Here is a 19540-nt window from a genome sequence, read left to right as displayed (position 1 = left end):
CTGGGGTGCCTTGAATGATGGTCAGGGGTGCCGCGGACAAAACTGGCCTCTGCCCCTCTTTCCTTCCCTCCCTTCCTCTGATGCCCGCTCGCGTCTCTGCCTCCCAAAGGCTTGCACAGCTGTTTGTTGCAGCAGCCCTGGCTACAAACTTTGCAGGCGAACGGTGCCTCTGGGGCTGGCCGGGGGTGCTGGTTGCCAGGAGCTGAGGCAGACTTGAAGTAAGCAAGCAGGCCAGAGAGCCCAGCATGTCAGTCTGCCAGTCTGTTGGGAATGGACAGACAAGTCCCAGGCCCCTGTGGGGCAATGTGAGGAAGCACCTGTTATGTGCCGGCGTGGTCGCTCAAGAGCGAACAGGCAAGACTCCCACCGGTCTTTTCCAGGCTTTATTATATGTACAAAAACATTTACAGTGCAGAGCATCTCAAGTCCATGTCTGCTCAGTCGCTAGCAGAATCTGGGAGTGGGCGGTCCTTAAACTTTCCCCATCATAACAGTCTTTTAACCCCCATCCTTCTCCTCCCCTCTCTGCGTGTAAACGGACTGCGCAAAGAGGACGTTGGCAAAGGGGGACTTGCCTCTCCCCCACTTTGCTCAGGCTCGGTGTTGTGGCTCTCTCTAGCATCTTCCAATCCCTGAATCCCTTCCCCACTGGAGGCGGGGCTTCCTTTCTCGCCAGAGGAAGAACTGCTTCGCGAGATCTTTAGAGGCTCCCTGTAACATAACTGCCCTTCCACCTCTTGCCTCTGAGCTGATGGCAGTTCCCTGACAGCACCTCTCTTTGGGGCAGGGGGGCAGCTGAGAGACCACAGGCTGCAGCAGCGGGTGCCTAGAGGACTCCCAAGGAGAAGGGAAAGGAGAGGAGGCTGTGGGAACACTCCACAAGGGAGGGTGTTCGAAAAAGGGTGAGAGGCTGCCAGCTCTGCAGGCAAGGGGTGATGTAACCGGGCTCCTGAGTCCCACAGGGGCGCCACAGAAAGAATGCAGTTGGTCAAGGGAGACGAGGACTCAAAAAGATTGAAAACCTCTGGCATTTGGTAATGACCACATCCCTTTTGCCATTCTCATTGCTATCGTTTCATCACAGGTTCTCTTAGTTTTTTCTGATGGGCCAGATGACAGCATAGAAGTGCTCAAAACAACTGCCGACGGTCTTCGCAGGAAAGGTACATAGATGCTAGAAAACATTTCCGCGTGGTGGTACCCGAGACATTGTGCTTATAAGCAGAGCCAGGAGCAGAAGAAAGGATGCACTGATGCTTTTGAGCCTGCCTTGCTTATTCCTCCTGCCCTTTATCTTCTGATAACCAAAATGTGCGACATTTTCATCCATATGGGAGGCATTCCGTAAAGGCTGACCGTCTTGCACAGACGGCCAGGACACAAACAGAACTTCCTGTGATAGTTTTATGCTGACACTAACATTTCAGAAACACCACACTATTGATGCCTGATCATTGTCCAGCTGGGTTGTCCAAAATTAAGAGAGAGCTAATATGTTCCCCGAGACTTTGGAGTTCGGAAAATTCGGTTACGAATTATCTGGAATCCTCAAAGCATGTTGACGTGGCTTCAGCTTAAGGGATCAGATGCAGTGGGGGTGTACACATTTGGGTCCTCAAAAAGAAAAAAGAAGAAATCAATCATCTGTCTTAAAAGTTTCCAAAATAAGGAGAATGAAGGCAGCTGCTGTAGAATAGGTGTCAGAGATAGGTGTCAGGTTCTAACAGAGATCGTATCCCTGGAGAAAGTTTTTCGCTGGAAATACGCTGGAAATAAAGAATGTCATCTTTTCTTATACAGCTGTGTTTCATTTTAAATAATAATAATAAAAATACACCTACCATCTGTTAAGCACAGAGCTGATTCTGGCAGTCCCCTTTCCTCCCAGAAGAAAGCTCAAAAATGAAATTTCACTTCTGCTTTGAATTCAGCTCAAGCATGAAGAAATTGATGTGGCCAGCCCAATTCCTGAGAAAAATAACCACATAGGAACACATACTGTAGCATCCATACTTATTTTTACTGATTTCAGACTTGTTTGGCCCAATTTGATGAAAGCCATCCATAGATTGATGTGTTAAAATGAATTCTCTACAGTTGTCTTGCTTAAAGGGGAATGAAATCAAGTGGGACTTTTCAAAATTAAATCTTATTATATAACACAATAAAAACTGCAAAAATATGAGTAAAACAGATGGCTGAATATTATAATTAAAGTTTGTGTTCCAATGAGGGATGAATAAAAGCCAGCTTTCTACAAATTTACCCATTAAGCGAAAAGTACACTTTTCCATATTATACCAACTGAGCAGAGATTGTGAGTTCTGTGATGTAGCACAGATATCAGCAAACTTCCCAGTTCTATTATGTATTTTGTGGTTTTATATCTTGATTTTATTCTGTGAACCACCCTGAGGTCCACAAGTATAGGGCTGTGTATAAATTCAATCAATCAATCAATCAATCAATCAATCACTCAATCACCTCCCAGAATGTGAATGTTTAAACATCCAAGAAAAGCTGTTTAGGGATAATTAACTCTGTCTTTTCTTTTTAAAACTTCTTCCCATTTTTAAAAAAAGAAATCCAAAATATAAATTGTTACACTTCTACTTTAGAAAATCCAATAATTGGTTTTCACACCATTTCCTTTTCAGGCCTGAATGCACTTTTAACGATAGGCCTGGGAAACTTTCAGGAATTCCATGAACTGCAGGAAATAGAGTTTGGTAGAGGATTTCAATATATGGAACCTTTGCTCATCGGAAACCCAGAACTCCCCAGCAGGTTATGGCGAGCGCTTGTAAGTTTCTTCTGGGAAGGAGGAGGTAAAGGGATAGGAGACACTCCTCGGTTCTCAATGGTGCCGATGGTAGCAATGACCGGCATCCATTATTTTGCAGGATACTGTCACTGAACGAGAATGCTGCAATGTTTGCTGCAAATGTTTTGGGGAAGATGGAATTCGGGGTGCGCCGGGAACTTCTGGAATAAAGGTAAAATGAGAGAAGAGTGGAGCGTATGAGTGTTACACAAGTGTGATTTGCTTATTTTTTTATTAGATTAGCCATTCATTGACAGATCTTAGGGTGATTCACAAGATGAAAATTGAGAAATGGCGCTGCCACAGTCAATATTGCTTGAAGGAGAACAGCCAGATGAAACACTGATTTCTTTCCTCTGCCAGCCTGTGAACAGTGATAGCATCCTAATACAGAATCAGGAGGCACCAGGATTCTGTCCAACATCTTGGTGTAAATAAATATAAATATATTATGATGGTGGAATAGGATGTCCCAAGTTTCATCAGAGAAATGGTGGAGGGTATGTTTTGGATCTCGTCAGACTTCCTCTTTCAAGATTTCCTATTGAAGTTAAGACCCATAAAGTGACCTGCAGACCCATAAAGAGTCAACAACTTAAAAGAAATGAAAAGGATATTAAGGTATTACTTTGAGCTCATAATTCTCAGTGTGGTTTAACAGTTATCCCTCTTCACAGGGAGTTCTGTGAGGGAATAGGGGCCTCCTAATAACTCTCAGAACCCTTAACAAACTACAGCTACCATAAAAAATTCCTTCCAGTAGCACCTTAAAGACCAACTAAGTTAGTTCTTGGTATGAGCTTTCGTGTGCATGCACACTTCTTCAGATAAGGTGCTACTGGGCAATTTTTTACTTTTATTTTTAATTTCTACTGCGTCAGACCAACACGGCCACCTGCCTGATTGGAAAAAGTAAGGGACAAACACGAAACTGATCCAAGTCAGTTTTCTGTGGTTTCTTCACTTACTTCCATAAAGTCTGAATGCTTCGGACAACAATTTATTAAATCTTTCAAACCTCAAGCGTGCAATAAGAATCCAACCTCCAGCTTCTTTGGTCATGAATCTTCTGTCAGTCCATGGATCCCATGATTGTTCGGCTGTCAGTTTTCCTTGTTAACTTTTACCACTTGAATGGCTGAAAGATGATTCACTAATTATTTTTGCAGGGGTCTGTGGTGAACTCCCCTGCATTTCAAAGAGATGATTCAAAGAGAGTAAGGAAGGAAGGATTGCCACACACGCTGAGTTGAGTTGAAAACATATCCCAATTTGCTTGTTTAGTAACATTTAATAAACTTCAGAAAAAGTGGTGTACCGGAGGCAAGATACCCTTGACTCATACCCTCCAACATTTCTGTGATGATAATAGGGACGTCCTATTCCATAATAATTTTTTTTACTATTTATACCCCACCCATCGTGACTGGGTTGTTCCAATCACTCTGGGAGGCTTCTAACATATATAAAAACATAGTAACACATTAAACATCAAAAAACTTACCTATACAGGGCAGCCTTCAGATGGCTCGGCGGTCGCATAACTCCATACCCTCCAACATTTCTCCGATGAAAATAGGGACGTCCCAAGGAAAAGTGGGACACTGCGGGATCAAATCTGTAAATCCGGGATTGTCCCTGAAAAATAGGGACACTTGGAGGGTCTGCCTTAAACAGCCATTCCTAGAATTCTTTGGAGGAAGTACTGACTGTTTAAAGTGGTATGTCACTGCTTTAAGTGTACAGTGCAGATGGGCGCAGACAGCAAATGATGTGAGCTGTATACGCTCGTCTGTAAAACACAGACCTAGGAGTGGAGTCCAATCCCTATAGATGATGAACTAAACTCCTGACATTCCCCTTAAAGAAGCCCCTGGAGGAGAGGGTGGTTGCAAGCAGTTGACTTCTTGCTTAATTCCCTAAAAATCCCTCCTTCCTGATACCCAAGTGTCAGTGTGAGGACAGCTTTGCTAGGAAGAAGAACCTGTGTTTAGGGGTCTGGTCAAATGCTTTCAGCTGGCACCAATGGCGGGGCGAGGGCGGCTAAAAAGGTTTCCCTTTTGGCAGACACAGCTACTTGCATTTGTTTCATCTTAGTTTTTAATGATGCTGGTTTTACATAGCTTTGTTTTTAAAAGGGTTTCCTGGGTTTCAGCCATGTTTAATCTACAGTTTTATTTGTAACCTGCTTGGAGAACATTTTGATGAAGTGGTTTGTAGATTTTTTCCAAATGAAGAAGCCAAAGAAGTCCACAACATAGGAAAATAGTATATTCTCTGCAAGTAAAAATAAAAAAGTAAAGGAACCCTGGACGATTAAGTCCATTCAGAGGCGACTCTGGGGTTGCGGCGCTCATCTCGCTTTCAGGCCAAGGGAACCGCCGTTTGTCCGCAGACAGCTTCCGGGTCGTGTGGCCAGCATGACTAAGCCGCTTCTGGCGAACCAGAGCAGTGCATGGAAAATAATAAAGAATTTAAAAAAGGTCACCTCAGGTCTTTGAAATAAGTGCAAAGAAGCTCTGTTATTTGTAAGAAGCAGCATTTTTGAATTAAATGTGACTCACTCTCTCTGAACTGCTGTTTTTCAGGGAAGTGAGGGCTATCGAGGGCACCCTGGTCACCCGGGTGAGGAAGGAGGACCGGTAAGTAAACTCATAGTTCTGTGGGACAGAAGCAATGCCCTGCTCGCTTACGTGAGAGCGGCCTGGTTCTGTTCCTGGGAATCTGCATAAAGTACGACTTTTAAAAGCATTCCAAACGCAGAAGATTTATTTATTTATTCATCCATCAGCCCATATAAAAATTTATAGCCCACCCTGCTGTCTCGAGAGAGTGGGACCTCCCGGCTAGCTTTCTCATACACACAAATAACAATCTCAGTTCTCATAGTCCTGCTCGACTTGAGGACAAAATGAGACCAGTCATGCCTAAGACGAGAAAAGAGGAGGGTCCCAGTAGAGGTAAAAAGGCAAAAGTAAAGGACCCCTGGATGGTTAAGTCCAGTCAAAGGTGATTTTGGGGTTGCAGCGCTCATCTCACTTTTCAGGCTGAGGGAGCCGGCGTTGGTCCGCAGACAGCTTTCTGGGTCATGTGGCCAGCAGGACTAAACCACTTCTGGCGCAATGGGACACTGTCATGGAAGCCAGAGCACACGGAAATGCCATTTACATTCCCGCCACAGCGGCACCTATTTATCTACTTGCGCTGGTGTGCTTTGGAACTGCTAGGTTGGTAGAAGCCCTAAACCAGTGGTGTCCAAACTTTTGAGGGCCCGATTTGATGAAGTGAAGGGCTGACCAAAGTTGTTGAGGGGTTTTTTTTAGGATTTTACCCCAGGAAATAAACTGCCACAAGGGCTGGATTAAACTGACCGGTGGGCCGGATTAGGACCCCGTAACGGACTTTGAACATGCCTGCCCTTAACAGTCCATAGAGAGGTGTGGGCTCAGTGGCATTAGATTGCTGATTGGCTATTGTGGGAGGAAGAAGCTGCTACTTCTCCTCCTCCTCCTCCTCTTCCTATATTACTACTACTGCTGCTGCTGCTGCTATTTAGGGACGGAGGAGAAATATAAATATAAATATAAATATAAATATAAATATAAATATAAATATAAATATAAATATAAATATAAATATAAATATAAATATAAATATAAATATAAATATAAATATAAATATAAATATAAATATAAATATAAATATAAATATAAATATAAATATAAATAATAAATTATTATTATTATTAAATTTGATTCAGTACACATTTAAAGCTGAGCATGTTAAATTCACACTTTCCAAAATATGAGCTGAAACCCAGCTATCCTTTGAAATGTATACATTTCCGAATTTTGCAACGCAGTTCTCCAATCTTTACAGAAATTCATACAGCCAGGAAAACCATGCACGAAAGTTAATGTGCTGAAAATAACGTGCATAAATGTGTTACATTAGGAAACTTGGTTGCTGAAATGTGCCCATTCATCACAACTGCGTATAAAAATGTGTTTGGCAAGATAGATTCCGTGGGGATTTCCCCCCCAAAAAATTATGAAATATGTGAAGAATTGCGCTTACCATTGGAAAAACAAGAAACTGAGAATACAGAATTTGACAGGTCCTTCCATATCTATTATTATTAGTAGCAGTAGCAGCAGCAGTGAAACAAGGATCTACAACAAAATGTTGCAGAGTGAAGTTTGAATGTTCAAGGGGCCAAACCACCAGACCTTCCCTTCCCTTGAAACTCAATTCCATGGGTACCACCCCCTGGTTTTTCCATTTTCCCCATGCTTCTCAGCTGCCGGGCAGTATCCCATGACCCACTAAGCATATACAGTCCTCTTTGGGCTGCTTTGCTTATACACGGTGTGACCGGAAAGTTCAATGAATGGTCCCAGAAATCGGACAGTGAGAAATATTCAAACATACAATTGGCACCGGAAACCTATGAAATGCTCACAATTGTGTACGGAGATGAAGCTGTAACTCAAAAGACAGTGTGTGATTGGTTTAAGTGTTTCTGTGAAGGGCGGCAAACCATTGAAGATGACCCTCAGTCTGGCAGATCATCGATGAGTAGAACGGTGGCAAATGCCAACACAGTTATTGAGTTGTTGATGCGGTATCGGTGTTTGTCTGTCCGAATGATCGCAGAAGAATTGCATATTCCACGTGAAATCGTTACTGGGGTTACTGAGGTATCCCACCCTCCATATTCTCCCCATCTGGCCTCAGTGGATTTCTTTCTTTTTCCAAAACTGAAATCTGCACTGAAAGGGCACAGATTTTCCAACATTTCACATGTCCAAGCTGCTGTGACAAGGGAACTGAAAGAGGTCTTCTCCAGAAGTTTCCAACAGTTCTATGAATGTTATTGTAATGGCTATGAGTTACTCGTGCGTAAACTGGTGCCTCTCTAGGCTAATTTGCCTTGTTAAACCTTTCTGACTGCACAGCCCTTGCTCATTGCGGCTGCCTCAGTCACTGGCAGAATCCGTCAGTGGGCGTTTCTTGAACCTCTTCCAACGTAAAAGTTGTTTGACACCCAGTCTCCTCCTCCTCTCACTGCACGTGAGTCTTCTGCACAGGGAGGGTGTGGACAGCGGAGGACCTGGGCTCTCCTCACTGACGTCCAGTGAAGAGTCCTGGAGCCCTCCCTCCGATTCCCCCATCTGCCCCCCTTTCTCCCTGGTGTTGCGCTGATTAGCTTCCCCCTCTACTGAGTTGTTTCTCCCCCTATTGCTGGGTCCTTCGCCAGCAGAATCTGTGAGCCTCCCCTTCGCCTCTCACTCTGATGTCAGTTCCCTGACAGTTATCAAGGGTGCGTTGTGTCAGGAGTTCAGCAGGAATTCTAACACATTGTATCAGAAGGCCTGTAAAGCATATATGTTTGACTATTTCTCGCTGTCCGATTTCTGTGGCAATTCACCGAACTTTCCAGTCACACCTTGTACATTTTTTAACTTCTGCAAACTTTGGGGTTCCCCTGTGTTTGCTGACACCTCCCTCTTGTGCATTGGTCTGCTGCTTTGGCTGCGTCAAGAACGCACACTCAGAGAATCAGTTCAGTATTCACAGAGAGAGCCAACGGTTTGTGTTATGTGAAGACCTCACAGTGTGACCCGATGGCTTTTAATTTATTATTGTTAAGGCTGACACCCCCATACTCAGTGAAACCCGGCCACAGCTATGTGGCAAGCGGGCAGGCCAGCAGATATCAGACACTCTGGTCACCGGTCTTCCAGAGACAGTCAGCCTTATGCACTGGTTCATGTGGGAACTGTGGCTTTTACCAATCTCTCTCTCTTCATTAGGGAGATCGTGGTCTAATGGGTATCGCTGGCAAACGAGGAGAAAGAGGCTGCGCTGGTTCAAGAGGCCTAAAGGCAAGTGAATGGTTTTGAAGTATATTTTTCCTCAGGGTGCATCCAGATCACTATTCTTGCCACAATTTATTTCTTTTTCTCTTCTTTTGTCCATCTGTGTCTCGCTGTGGATTTTCGTGCAGCTCCATCATATATCTTTGAGAATTTGGGGCTCACATTCCTCCCCTACAGGAATATGTGCCTTTCCACCTCTAAAGCCATTCATTTATCTGGATGAATCCATTTCTGTGGATAAATCCCTTAGACTCGGGTGTGTGCACACCTCGGAAGTCTGGTACGAAAATAAACAGGGTTCCTGAATCTGTGTTGGGAAGTGATGGATTGCCTTTATTTTTGGTTCTGCTAGAAAATGATTGCTGGACAAAACATTGCCAGGATGCACATTTGGAGCGAATTAATGTTAGGGATGCACTTGGTTCTTGCATCACAAGCATCAGTACAGTGGCATACAATTTGCTGGTTCATCTCATGAATCTTGTTTTTGAATATTCTGGTTTCTAGTATTGTTAGTTCGGGGGGCGCGACACCTTTATACTTGGATTCTGCCAAGAATTCATGTGTACTTTCTAGTAGCTCACTTGCAGTGTGTCTCTTTTGCATTTCAGGGAACAAGAGGATACCGAGGAAATAAGGTATGTGCGCTTTTAAAATAGGGAAAGGAAGACTTCTCTTCAGATAATGCTCACCGGTGTTTTGCTTTGGCCTCTTTCCCATAAGTACTTACAAAAGCCTCACATGAGAAGTGGGGTTTTGTATAACAACAAGTAGTTTAGAAGGATCTCTGGGATCTCTTCAAGCAAACTGAGGAAGCCTCAGCTGTTTTTGGAGATGGGAGTGGCAGGGCTGCCTCTGACCAGAAACGTACAAGGTGCCTGAGGCCAGTCTTGCTCATGCCTGTGTTTCCTATAATGTCTTCAGAGCGAAACAGCACAGTTTGACTTCCTGGAGTGACTCCAGAGCTCTGCAACATCTTCTGTCCTATTGCTCCGAAGACTTTCTAGGAAGTGTAGTCATTGATAGAAGGAGCGTGCTGACCTAGAGGGGCTGTAATGTGTTTGTAGTAAGAGGTGGATGGAGCAGCCAAGAGAGACAGCAGGGCAGAGATCTGAGCATCCTATTGCATGGTAGCACAACTTGTTTGGGGATATGGCTTGAATAATAAAAAAGATAGATGGGAGCTCTAGCTGCTTAGGACTCCTACTTCCATGAGCCCCAGATAATATGGCCATCCCAAGAGTCAAGGATGATGTACGTCGTAGTACAAAATATCTGGAGGGTACAAGGTTGGGGAAGGTTGTTAGATACTATTAAATACTGTTTGCCGTCAGTTTTACAGGTGGCCTGAGGGTTTTGGGAACACTATACCAAATGAGCAATGGGTACATTGTATACCCACCTATGGATCACTCTCTTTGTTTTACATATTTTATTTTTGATTTATTAAATCTTCACCTGAGGATTGCAAGGCAGTTTACAGTGTAAAAACAGAAATGTGCATAACATAACATAACAATAACAAATGAAACAATAACCCCTTACTGTTTATTGCAGCAGAAATGTCTCAGAAATTTTATTTACAGGGGTAAATAATGGTGAGCATGTTTTCAAATGGTTTCAACAGGGTGAAAATGGTGACAGTGGACTTGACGGGATCGATGGACAAGAGGTAACATTTGACAGACCATTTGATGGTGGATTTTTTTGGGGGGTACAGTCTGCTTTCCTGGATGGTTCAAAGAAGTGTACCGCTTTTAAAAGGACTGCAAAAGTCAAACAATCAAGTTACAAGTCAATAATACTGAAATCTTGTGGATGTTTCAAAATGGTTTAAAGAGGACAGCAGACCCATAAACATTCCCCAGATGTTTTCGTAAACAGGCTTGTCTTTGCAGGGCTTTTTAAAAAAGGAACTTTTACTGTGGGACAGGGAAACAAACTCCAAAGGGCACTTTAACATCATGTGAAAGGGTATTTAAATAATTATGCACACATTTGTTTAAATAAATGTCAGGAAACATTATTTTAATAGTAAACAACTGCCGTTTCAAGAAATTTGGCATTTGAAATTTAACCACAAATGTCCAGAACTGCAGAAGATTTCTCCCCAGACATACTTCAGAATCTCACTCTGGAACAGGCTAATGATGTCTCCTTCCTCTGTTTGAAAGGAAGTTGACAACAGCAGACTGGGAATTATAATAGGTTGCACCAAACCCATCCAGACCTATGTTTAGTTACCCATCAACTCTGTGTTACCATACCTGTCTGTGCTTCGTCCAGTAGAAGATTTTTGCACCATGCCAGAAGTGATAGGCAACAACTGGCAAATAATAATAATAATAATAATAATAATAATAATAATAAATTTTATTTATATCCCGCCCTCCCCAGCCAAAGCCGGGCTCAGGGCGGCTAACAACAATCAAATAATCAAACAGTAAAATAGTTACACAATCTAAAAAAGAGGCAGAGACACAGAAAAACCTAATTCACTCCAGTGTGGGAGATGGGGCAATTCAGAAAATTACTTGCTGCTGTTCACACACTTCAACCGATATGATACGATATGATAATCTTTATTGTCATTGTCCCATACAGAACGACGAAATTGAAAAATCTACATAAGACATTCAAAACCCAACAAGCCTGCTATCCCTGCTATCCCAACCTGCTTAGCCCCCTAAAAACTCTGATACCCCATTTTTAAATACAATATACTCCCATACAGACTCCTTACAGTGCGTTTAAAACCAAAATCGCATTTGGGTAGAAACTGTTTCTTAGGCAGCTAGTCCTAGTCTTTATAACCCTGTACCTTCTTCCTGAAGGCAGAAGCTGAAAGAGATCATTTCCGGGGTGCGTACTATCCTGTGCTATCTCTGCCGCTTTCTTATGGCACCTGGAAGCATAGATTTGATCCATGGTGGGAAGAGTGCACCCAATTATTCTCTCCGCAGTCTTTACAACCCTGGACAGCATTGCTTTCCCGCTGACCGTGCAGCTCCCAAACCACACACACAGACCATAAGTTAATACACTCTCAACAGTACAATGGTAAAATGCCATCAACAGGTCCTTTGAGAGATTGTTTTTCTGGAGGATTCTTCGGTATTAAGGTATTTTGCTGCAGCTTGCTGAAATCCGTTCTGTATGTCTGTCAACATTTGGCATTATGCACCTCGCCGGAACACCAGTTTCTGTGTAGCTTTATCAGCAAGCGTGCCCTGAATTCCAGATTCCCTTGAAGTATCAGGTTTGATTAAGCCATAGGTTCCAGGGTTTGCTTATAACGGGACAGCAACTCCTAAATGACAGTCTGAAATATACTCAGAGTCGAGAGTGGATTTCATGCTCTTTATTCAGCTCATAGTGGTGAGGAGGAATGAAAGTCCCACCAAAGTATCCGCTTTATATACATTATTTACATAATGGGCTGCACATGATTGGCTAATTTCGGAATTCTCCTGTCGGCCAATCAGGTTGTGGATTCGCTTCCATCTGGAGCTGGATTGGGTGGCTCCTGCAGACCAATCATACTGCTGCATTCTGAATCTTATTGTTCTAGGACCAATCAGACTGCTGCAGTTTGGATCCTATTGTTCTAGGACCAATCAGACTGCTGCATTTTGGATCCTATTGTTCTAGGACCAATCAGACTGCTGCATTTTGGATCCTATTCAGCTCAGTACATAACACAGTCTGAATCTGAACAGTTGCTAAATCTACATTTTGATTTCCCTAAATGCAAACTGGGACCAAGCGGAATTAAGTCTGCTTGGTGGGGGATTTTGATCACTTGGTGGTGCTATTCATGGCTTGGGGGGGGGGAATAATAGAGTTGGAAGGGACAACAAAGATCATCTAGTCCAAGCCCCTGAAATGCAGGAATCTTTCTTCAACCACAGGGCTCAAACCCATGACCCTGAAATTAAGAGTCTCGTGCTGTCCCTACTGAGCTATCCCAGGAGCTTCCCTTTTGCTTTATATGTTTAAATAGCTTTATATGTCTTCTAAAAGTCTGGAGACTCTGCCTGAGATTTCTATGACAAGCACATCACACAAGATTACTGAGTTGTACTTCTTTTTCTTTTGGGGTTCTAGGGAGAACGAGGAATTCCTGGATCACATGGACCAAAGGGCAGCTCAGGACGAAGGGTAAAGATAATTATATATTTTAACTGTCTGTTGGCAAAAGGCACTAGGGATGTTCAAACTTCTTTACGTTCAACGAAGGTACGACCTGTGTACCAGTGTGCTCAGATAGTTGAGCCGCATGCTTACTTGTATATTTATTCACACGCAACACCCAACAAATGTACAGTCCGTGTACCTGTGCACACAATTGTTGAGCTGCACAAATAAATAAGTGTTTGTTGTTTCACACAAAGACTTGTAGATGTGTAGAGATAACTTGCACCTCTGTGTACAGTTGCCTTGCCTATAAGGCAGAGCCTCTGAACTGTTGGAAAAGGCTCTGAACTGTCTGATGACCAAGGCCCCATTCGTACTATACCATAAATTCTAATAGTTCTCTGAGGTGGAAGACTTCCTATTCCACCACCGACATCATCATTTTACTATTCATACCCCACCCACTCGACTGGGTTGCCCCAACCACTCTGGGTGGCTTCCGAGTTGTATAAAAACATAATACAACATTAAACATTTTTTAAAAAACTTTTCTATACAGGGCTACCTTCAGATGGCTCTGGGATCGGATAACTCCATACCCTTTGACATTTCTCTGATGAAAATAGGGACTTCTTAAGGAAAAGTTGGACATTCTGGGATTAAATCAGAAACTGGGACAGCTTCTTTAAATCCGAAACTGTTTCTGGAAAATAGGGACACTTGGAGGGTCTGCTGTATGTTCAAAGCACTATCATATGCTTTAAACAGTGATGACTCCCCTCAAAGAATCCTGGGAACTGTAGACTTCTTAGGACACACCTATTTCCTTTAACAAGCGGCAGGTTTGAGAGTTACCTGGGAAGAGGGTTTGACTGTTAAGCCATTCTAAGAACTGTAACTCTGCAAGGGCAGTAGGGGTCACCTAGCAACTGTTAGCACCCTAAACAAACGAGTTTCAGGATTGTTTGGTGGAAGCCATGACCATTACTGTGTTATCGTACAGCTTTAAACATCTACTGCAGATTGGACCTAAGTTTGGAATATATATCTAATTCACAGGAAATGTTAGTCAGCATTTCTTCTGCCCAGTCAGTGACCCTCATCATTCTGAAATAAGGCCCGAGGAGGTAAAGATTGCATTTGATAAGGTGAGGTGGTACATAACATTTTAACTGCTGTTTGTCATTTTTCTCCCCGGATGAAGGGTAGAAAAGGCCCCAGAGGAGAGCCTGGTGAGCATGGAGAGCTTGGTGTAAGAGGAGACAATGTGAGTAATGATGACTGCTGTTATTATTTTTTAATCAAAAATCCACACATTTGTCGATTTATACCCAACCTTTCTCACAGAACTAGCTGCTTCCAGTTCTGGCCTTTGCAGCTCTTGACAGCCCTTCCCTCACCCCAAATTTTGTTGTGGCTGGACTTACAAAAATGTAAGAAGGGGTCTGCAGGACCAGGCTGAAAGGCCTATCAAGTCCAGCATCTGATTCTCATAGTGGCCAATCAGAGGCTGTTCTTTGAGAAGACCCATTTCGCCTTGTTAGAAGTTACAAGAAAGCGGACACAATCTGCTGTTCTACTATTGGCACAGAACACAAATGCATTTCTAAGGCTGAGATGACTGGCAGAATCCGGGACCAGGGAGAGGAGTTGGTGGAAGAAGATTGGAAAAAGTTTAAAGAATATCTACAGAAATACTGTAAAATTTATGAATGTTAAATGGACGTTGGATGGAAAATTAGCGGTATTGGTAATAAGATCAATAAGAATATGTAAATATAGATTGATAATGTGAGAAAATCTATTTTTAATATAGGTTAAGATCTTGAGTAAAGCTAAGGATAGAGGGTAAGGATTTGCTGAACTAAATATCTGAACTGGAATACAAAAAGGGGGGTGTGAGGAGGTCAAGAAACTAGTGATGAAGTATAGGTTATGAAAATTCTAAATTTTTTTCTGTTCTGTTTGTTGATGTTCTTTGTTCTTTTTCTTTTATTCTGTTAAATGTTTTTTATTCTGTGTTTTTATTAATTGTTCAATAAATATTATTTAAAAAAATGCATTTCTAAAAGGGATGTGACATGGACATTATTTTAGATTTAAAATGTTTTTCAACCTCTCTGACCTCTTTGTCTTATGAAACTTATCTCCAATCATCATCTGCTCAGATTGCCCGCTTGTGTTCATTGCCAGATGATTCCTTTCATTTCTTCAGGGAAAGATTTTTGATTGCAGGCCTATATTTCAACTAAAATGAATGTTGATGTCGGTCACCCATCCCCCCCCCAGCTATGCTAGCATAGCATAGGTCACTGGGAACACTTAAGTGTGTATTTGTTCATTTCAGGGGGTTCCTGGAATTGACAACAATGCCTTTGGTCCAGCTGGTGCAAAAGGAATCATGGGACGGCAGGTATCCAGACATCTAGAAATCGTTAAGAACAAACTAATGTGTATATTTAGAAATATCTGAAAAGAGAAGGCGTCATTTTTGCAAGATTGAATGTTGATAGCTTCTTTCATTGAAACAGGGATTTATTTATTAATTCACTAATATTTATTAATATTTATCTTGGGGGCGAAAACCCCACCAAAGTCTTGCCAGCTTGGATCCAGTTGACCTATTTTGCAACCTTAATCCTGATTACTGGAGAGGGAAGAGACACATGAACGCTGTGGATTTTGGCAGATCATTGGGGCGCAATGAAGACAAATGGGAGAAGACGCCTCCGACAATGTGCTTAGTTTGGAACTAGACTAGTCTCTATTGTTCTGTTCCATCAAAGTAGATACGATTTAGATACTTTGATTCAATTGGCTACGGTGAAACTGCTTACAAAGCAATGTCGTACTGCAACTATTCGGATGAGTATGTTTGCCTTGAATTACATGTCAGTGTTCATCGCACATGTCTGGAATATGTCAAAGGCACAAATGTAATTTAGTAATCTCACTGTGTTCTGCAGGGGGACCTGGGAACTGATGGCGTGCAAGGCGAGCCAGGCGAGAAGGGTGCAAATGTAAGAGCAGCTGTAATAGAGAAGATGTAAATGCATAAAGGAAATGCTATGGCTCAGTTTACAGGGGACAAACTACTTCAAAAAAACAAAAAACCCAGAACAGAACCCCCTAAGATTATGTTGCAATCCTGTACACTCTTTTCTGCAACTAAGCTGTCAGGTGTGGAGAGTATGACTTCACAGACAATAATTAATGAGCAATTTCTATTTTATAGTCCTTTGTATTCAATCATCTGACTGCAAGCAAAAATCCACATCTCTCCACAAGGAGAGATAGGACCCACAAGCTACTCTAACTCCTCCCCTTCCATCTCCCGCAACATCCTGGGCGCCAACGGGAAGTTCCTCCTCTCTGCTTTCTTTGTTCTCTAATACGGATGGACCTCCTAGTTCTTGGGGAGGGGGGTCCCCCACACTCTGTAATGACATCTCTGCTGGCTGTTCCCTCCCTTCTGTTTCTCAGTCCATTATCTCGTACCTAGGTAACTCCTGTCTAAGCTGCTCAGTGTTTGTGTCTCCCTCTGCTTCTGAAACCGCTGGAAACAGGGAGGGTGAATCTCCCCCCGCTCCTCCTCATCAAAGAGGAGCTGATCTGCCTGAGAATGCATTTCCCAATACTCTGTTTCAGACCATTCCCTGACATAAGCCCCGTTGAATTGCTTTTGAATCAATTACGCATGGGCTTGTGCTGTAAGCCATAGGTAAAGGTAAAGGGACCCCTGACCATTAGGTCCAGTCGTGACCGACTCTGGGGTTGCAGCGCTCATCTTGCTTTACTGGCTGAGGGAGCTGGCGTACAGCTTCCGGGTCATGTGGCCAGCATGACTAAGCCGCTTCTGGCGAACCAGAGCAGCGCAGGGAAATGCCGGTTACCTTCCCGCTGGAGTGGTACCTATTTATCTATTTGCACTTTGACGTGCTTTCGAACTGCTAGGTTGGCAGGAGCAGGGACCAAGCAGCGGGAGCTCACCCCGTTGTGGGGATTCGAACCGCCGACCTTCTGATCGGCAAGCCCTAGGCTTTGTGGTTTAACCCACAGCGCCACCCGTGTCCAAGCCATAGGTAATTGGGCCCAAATGCTACCCAGCATTGGTAGGCTGAGTTTATCAGAAAGTTGCCAACTCGTGGCCTACTGCAACCTGAGGCCTTTCACTGCTCATCTTAGACACTTTAGGAAATGGTTCTCTTTCATCTGCTGGTGACTTTTTATTCCCATATGAACTAATTTAGCTTCACTGCAAACTGGCTAGCCGGTTTTAACTCCTGGTGGTTTAAAATGCAGGGCTGATTGACAAAACACCTCTAAGTTAGCAGAGGTAGCGATCGTCCCATTGCGGAAGCTGGAGCAGCTGACTAGCCTCTTCATTGACTTAGAAGGGTCCAGTGTAAGATGAGTATTTCCCATAGGTAATATTCTACAGTTACAGTGGCCATGCTTTACAGAGAATAGTCCTCCACTTGAAGGAGTCCCCTATTTGAAGGGCTGCCTGGTCCAAATCTGGTTTAAAGAACCATAATGAGGGAGAGCAGGAGCTACCCAACAACAGCACCCGGACAGCAGATTGGCCACCCACGCTTGTCACCTACTGGCAGTCTTCCCCGTTAAAGAAGTTCAGTGAATCTCAGTTTAAATAATAGTAACTGGGGCATACCCAGCGCTTCTGTTCTGTTAGTGCATCAGACTTCTGCTTGTGCAACAGAATTTTCCCTCCTCTCCTCTGCGCCCTGCTCCTTGGGCACCCTCAAAATCTTCTCCAGGAGCTGGAAGACCCTCTGGAGCAGATTTTGCAGGTATGCAGGGCAAGGAGAGGAAAAGGAAAATCCTTCTGCATGAGTGATACTCTGTGCTTGCAAAGTTAGATACATATAACTTGGCATTTGCAAATGTATGTCATTTATTGCCCTCTTTTTTGGTGGTGGTGGGGAAATGCATTTCTTCTTTTTGGATGATGTATAAGTGGACATATAAAGTGCTATTCTTTAAAGCTTGTTTTAAAAGCTGTTTCCTCCCCTTTCGTTTAGGGTCCCAATGGCCGCAGAGGTCGTCCTGGCTTAAAGGTCAGTAGCCACTGCACTCACATAATGCTGAATGTATTATTATTAGCTTTTGCCCCTTATTCCTGGAACCGATGCAGGAACTGGCATTGCCATTCTGAATAGCGATGACTTGTGTTCCCTTCCTGTTCCAAAGCTGGAACTTCCTTGACTTGCGGAGCTCGATATCGAAAGGAGAGCTGTGCCTTTCATGAAAACAAGGGCATTGTTCTTGATAATCTAGTGGCCCAACCAATCAGTAGAAAGTGATCATGAAGACTGGAAGGACCACAGTTTGAAACATGCAGCAGTTTGAAAACAGCTGTTTCAAGATCTGAGTTTGTGGTTAATTCTTAATCCTGGCTTAGGCTTCATAGCATTTCTCAAATCCTCATCTAAGCTCGTGCATTATTATTTTTTAAATGTAAAAGGTAAAGGGACCCCTGACCATTAGGTCCAGTCATGGCCGACTCTGGGGTTGCGGTGCTCATCTCGCTTTACTGGCCGAGGGAGCCGGCGTACAGCTTCCGGGTCATGTGGCCAGCATGACTAAGCCGCTTCTGGCGAACCAGAGCAGCGCACGGAAACGCCGTTTACCTTCCCGCCGGAGTGGTACCTATTTGTCTACTTGCACTTTGACGTGCTTTTGAACTGCTAGGTTGGCAGGAGCAGGGACCGAGCAACGGGTGCTCACCCCGTCATGGGGATTCGAACCTCCTACCTTCTGATCGGCAAGTCCTAGGCTCTGTGGTTTAACCCACAATGCCACCCGCATCCCTTTTTAAAATGTAGACCTGTTCAAAATATCTCCCTCCCTATATATAGCAAATGCATGGAGGGGGTAGCAAGAGGAGTGTCCGCTAGCAAACCTCTGATGGCCGCATGTCTTCTGATGCTGCTCCCCAGTGTCTGTGTGCTGAGTCGAACATCACATGCTATGCGAATGCAGCTGAACCAGGCTAACATTCGGTTCACTGGGCGGATGTCAAGGATGGGTCTGGGAAGTGTGTGGATATCGGGTGCTCCTGCTGCCCCCTCTATGCCTTGACTATAGATGTGAGCAGCTCTTGCAAACTGGGGCATAGAGTGGGAGGGTGCCGGGGGGCTGTGGCCCAGGGTGCACATTTTTTGAGTAGGCATGAATCGGGCGACCCCATCATGGCCTGGCCTGGTGCTAATCTCCACTCATCAAGGGCTGCGTTGACCGGCCATGCTCTCCCCTGCATGGGCAGGAAGGCAGCTGAACGCTGCCCTGTTTTGCTCTGATAGGAGTGGGGTCACTCCAGCGGTGTTGCCGGTGAGGCCTGGGCTGGCGTTCCCCTACCCACCAAAATTGTGCTCATCCCGGGTGGCAGCAACTGATGCTACACCACTGCTTGCAAACAAGCCATGAAGCTGGATGGGTGGCCTTGAGCCACTCACTACATTTCAGCCTAACTTATCATATTTTTCGCCCCATAGGGCGCACCGGCCCATAGGGCACACCTAGATTTTTTGGGGGGAAATCAAGGAATTTTTTTTTATTTCCCCCCCGCAGCCATCCCCAAGCTAGAAGAGGGAGACGGAGCACTCTGTCTCCCTCGTCTGCCTTCAGGGACAGCCTCCCTCGCCTCCGTGGGGCAGCGGCTTGCCCTGTTGTCCCC

General features: G+C 44.0%; 1 protein-coding gene across 1 annotated transcript in view; it reads left to right on the top strand.

Annotated features, from left to right (window-relative positions):
* The window catches only part of LOC309515365 (collagen alpha-4(VI) chain-like), a 103993-nt gene that overhangs the window by 44911 nt on the left and 39542 nt on the right, over nucleotides 1-19540 (top strand). The window contains exons 13-24 of the mRNA XM_082193161.1: nucleotides 1085-1163; nucleotides 2658-2803; nucleotides 2904-2996; nucleotides 5413-5466; nucleotides 8641-8712; nucleotides 9318-9344; nucleotides 10334-10378; nucleotides 12814-12867; nucleotides 14048-14110; nucleotides 15191-15256; nucleotides 15810-15863; nucleotides 17886-17921. Of these exons, the coding sequence (XP_082049287.1) occupies nucleotides 1085-1163; nucleotides 2658-2803; nucleotides 2904-2996; nucleotides 5413-5466; nucleotides 8641-8712; nucleotides 9318-9344; nucleotides 10334-10378; nucleotides 12814-12867; nucleotides 14048-14110; nucleotides 15191-15256; nucleotides 15810-15863; nucleotides 17886-17921 (789 nt within the window). The remainder of the gene's footprint in view (nucleotides 1-1084; nucleotides 1164-2657; nucleotides 2804-2903; nucleotides 2997-5412; nucleotides 5467-8640; nucleotides 8713-9317; nucleotides 9345-10333; nucleotides 10379-12813; nucleotides 12868-14047; nucleotides 14111-15190; nucleotides 15257-15809; nucleotides 15864-17885; nucleotides 17922-19540) is intronic.

This window comes from Podarcis vaucheri (genome assembly GCF_965113315.1).
Source record: "Podarcis vaucheri genome assembly, chromosome: 12".
Classification (NCBI taxonomy): domain Eukaryota; kingdom Metazoa; phylum Chordata; class Lepidosauria; order Squamata; family Lacertidae; genus Podarcis; species Podarcis vaucheri.
Note: the sequence above shows the minus strand (reverse complement) of the source record. Positions and strands in the feature narration are given on the sequence as shown.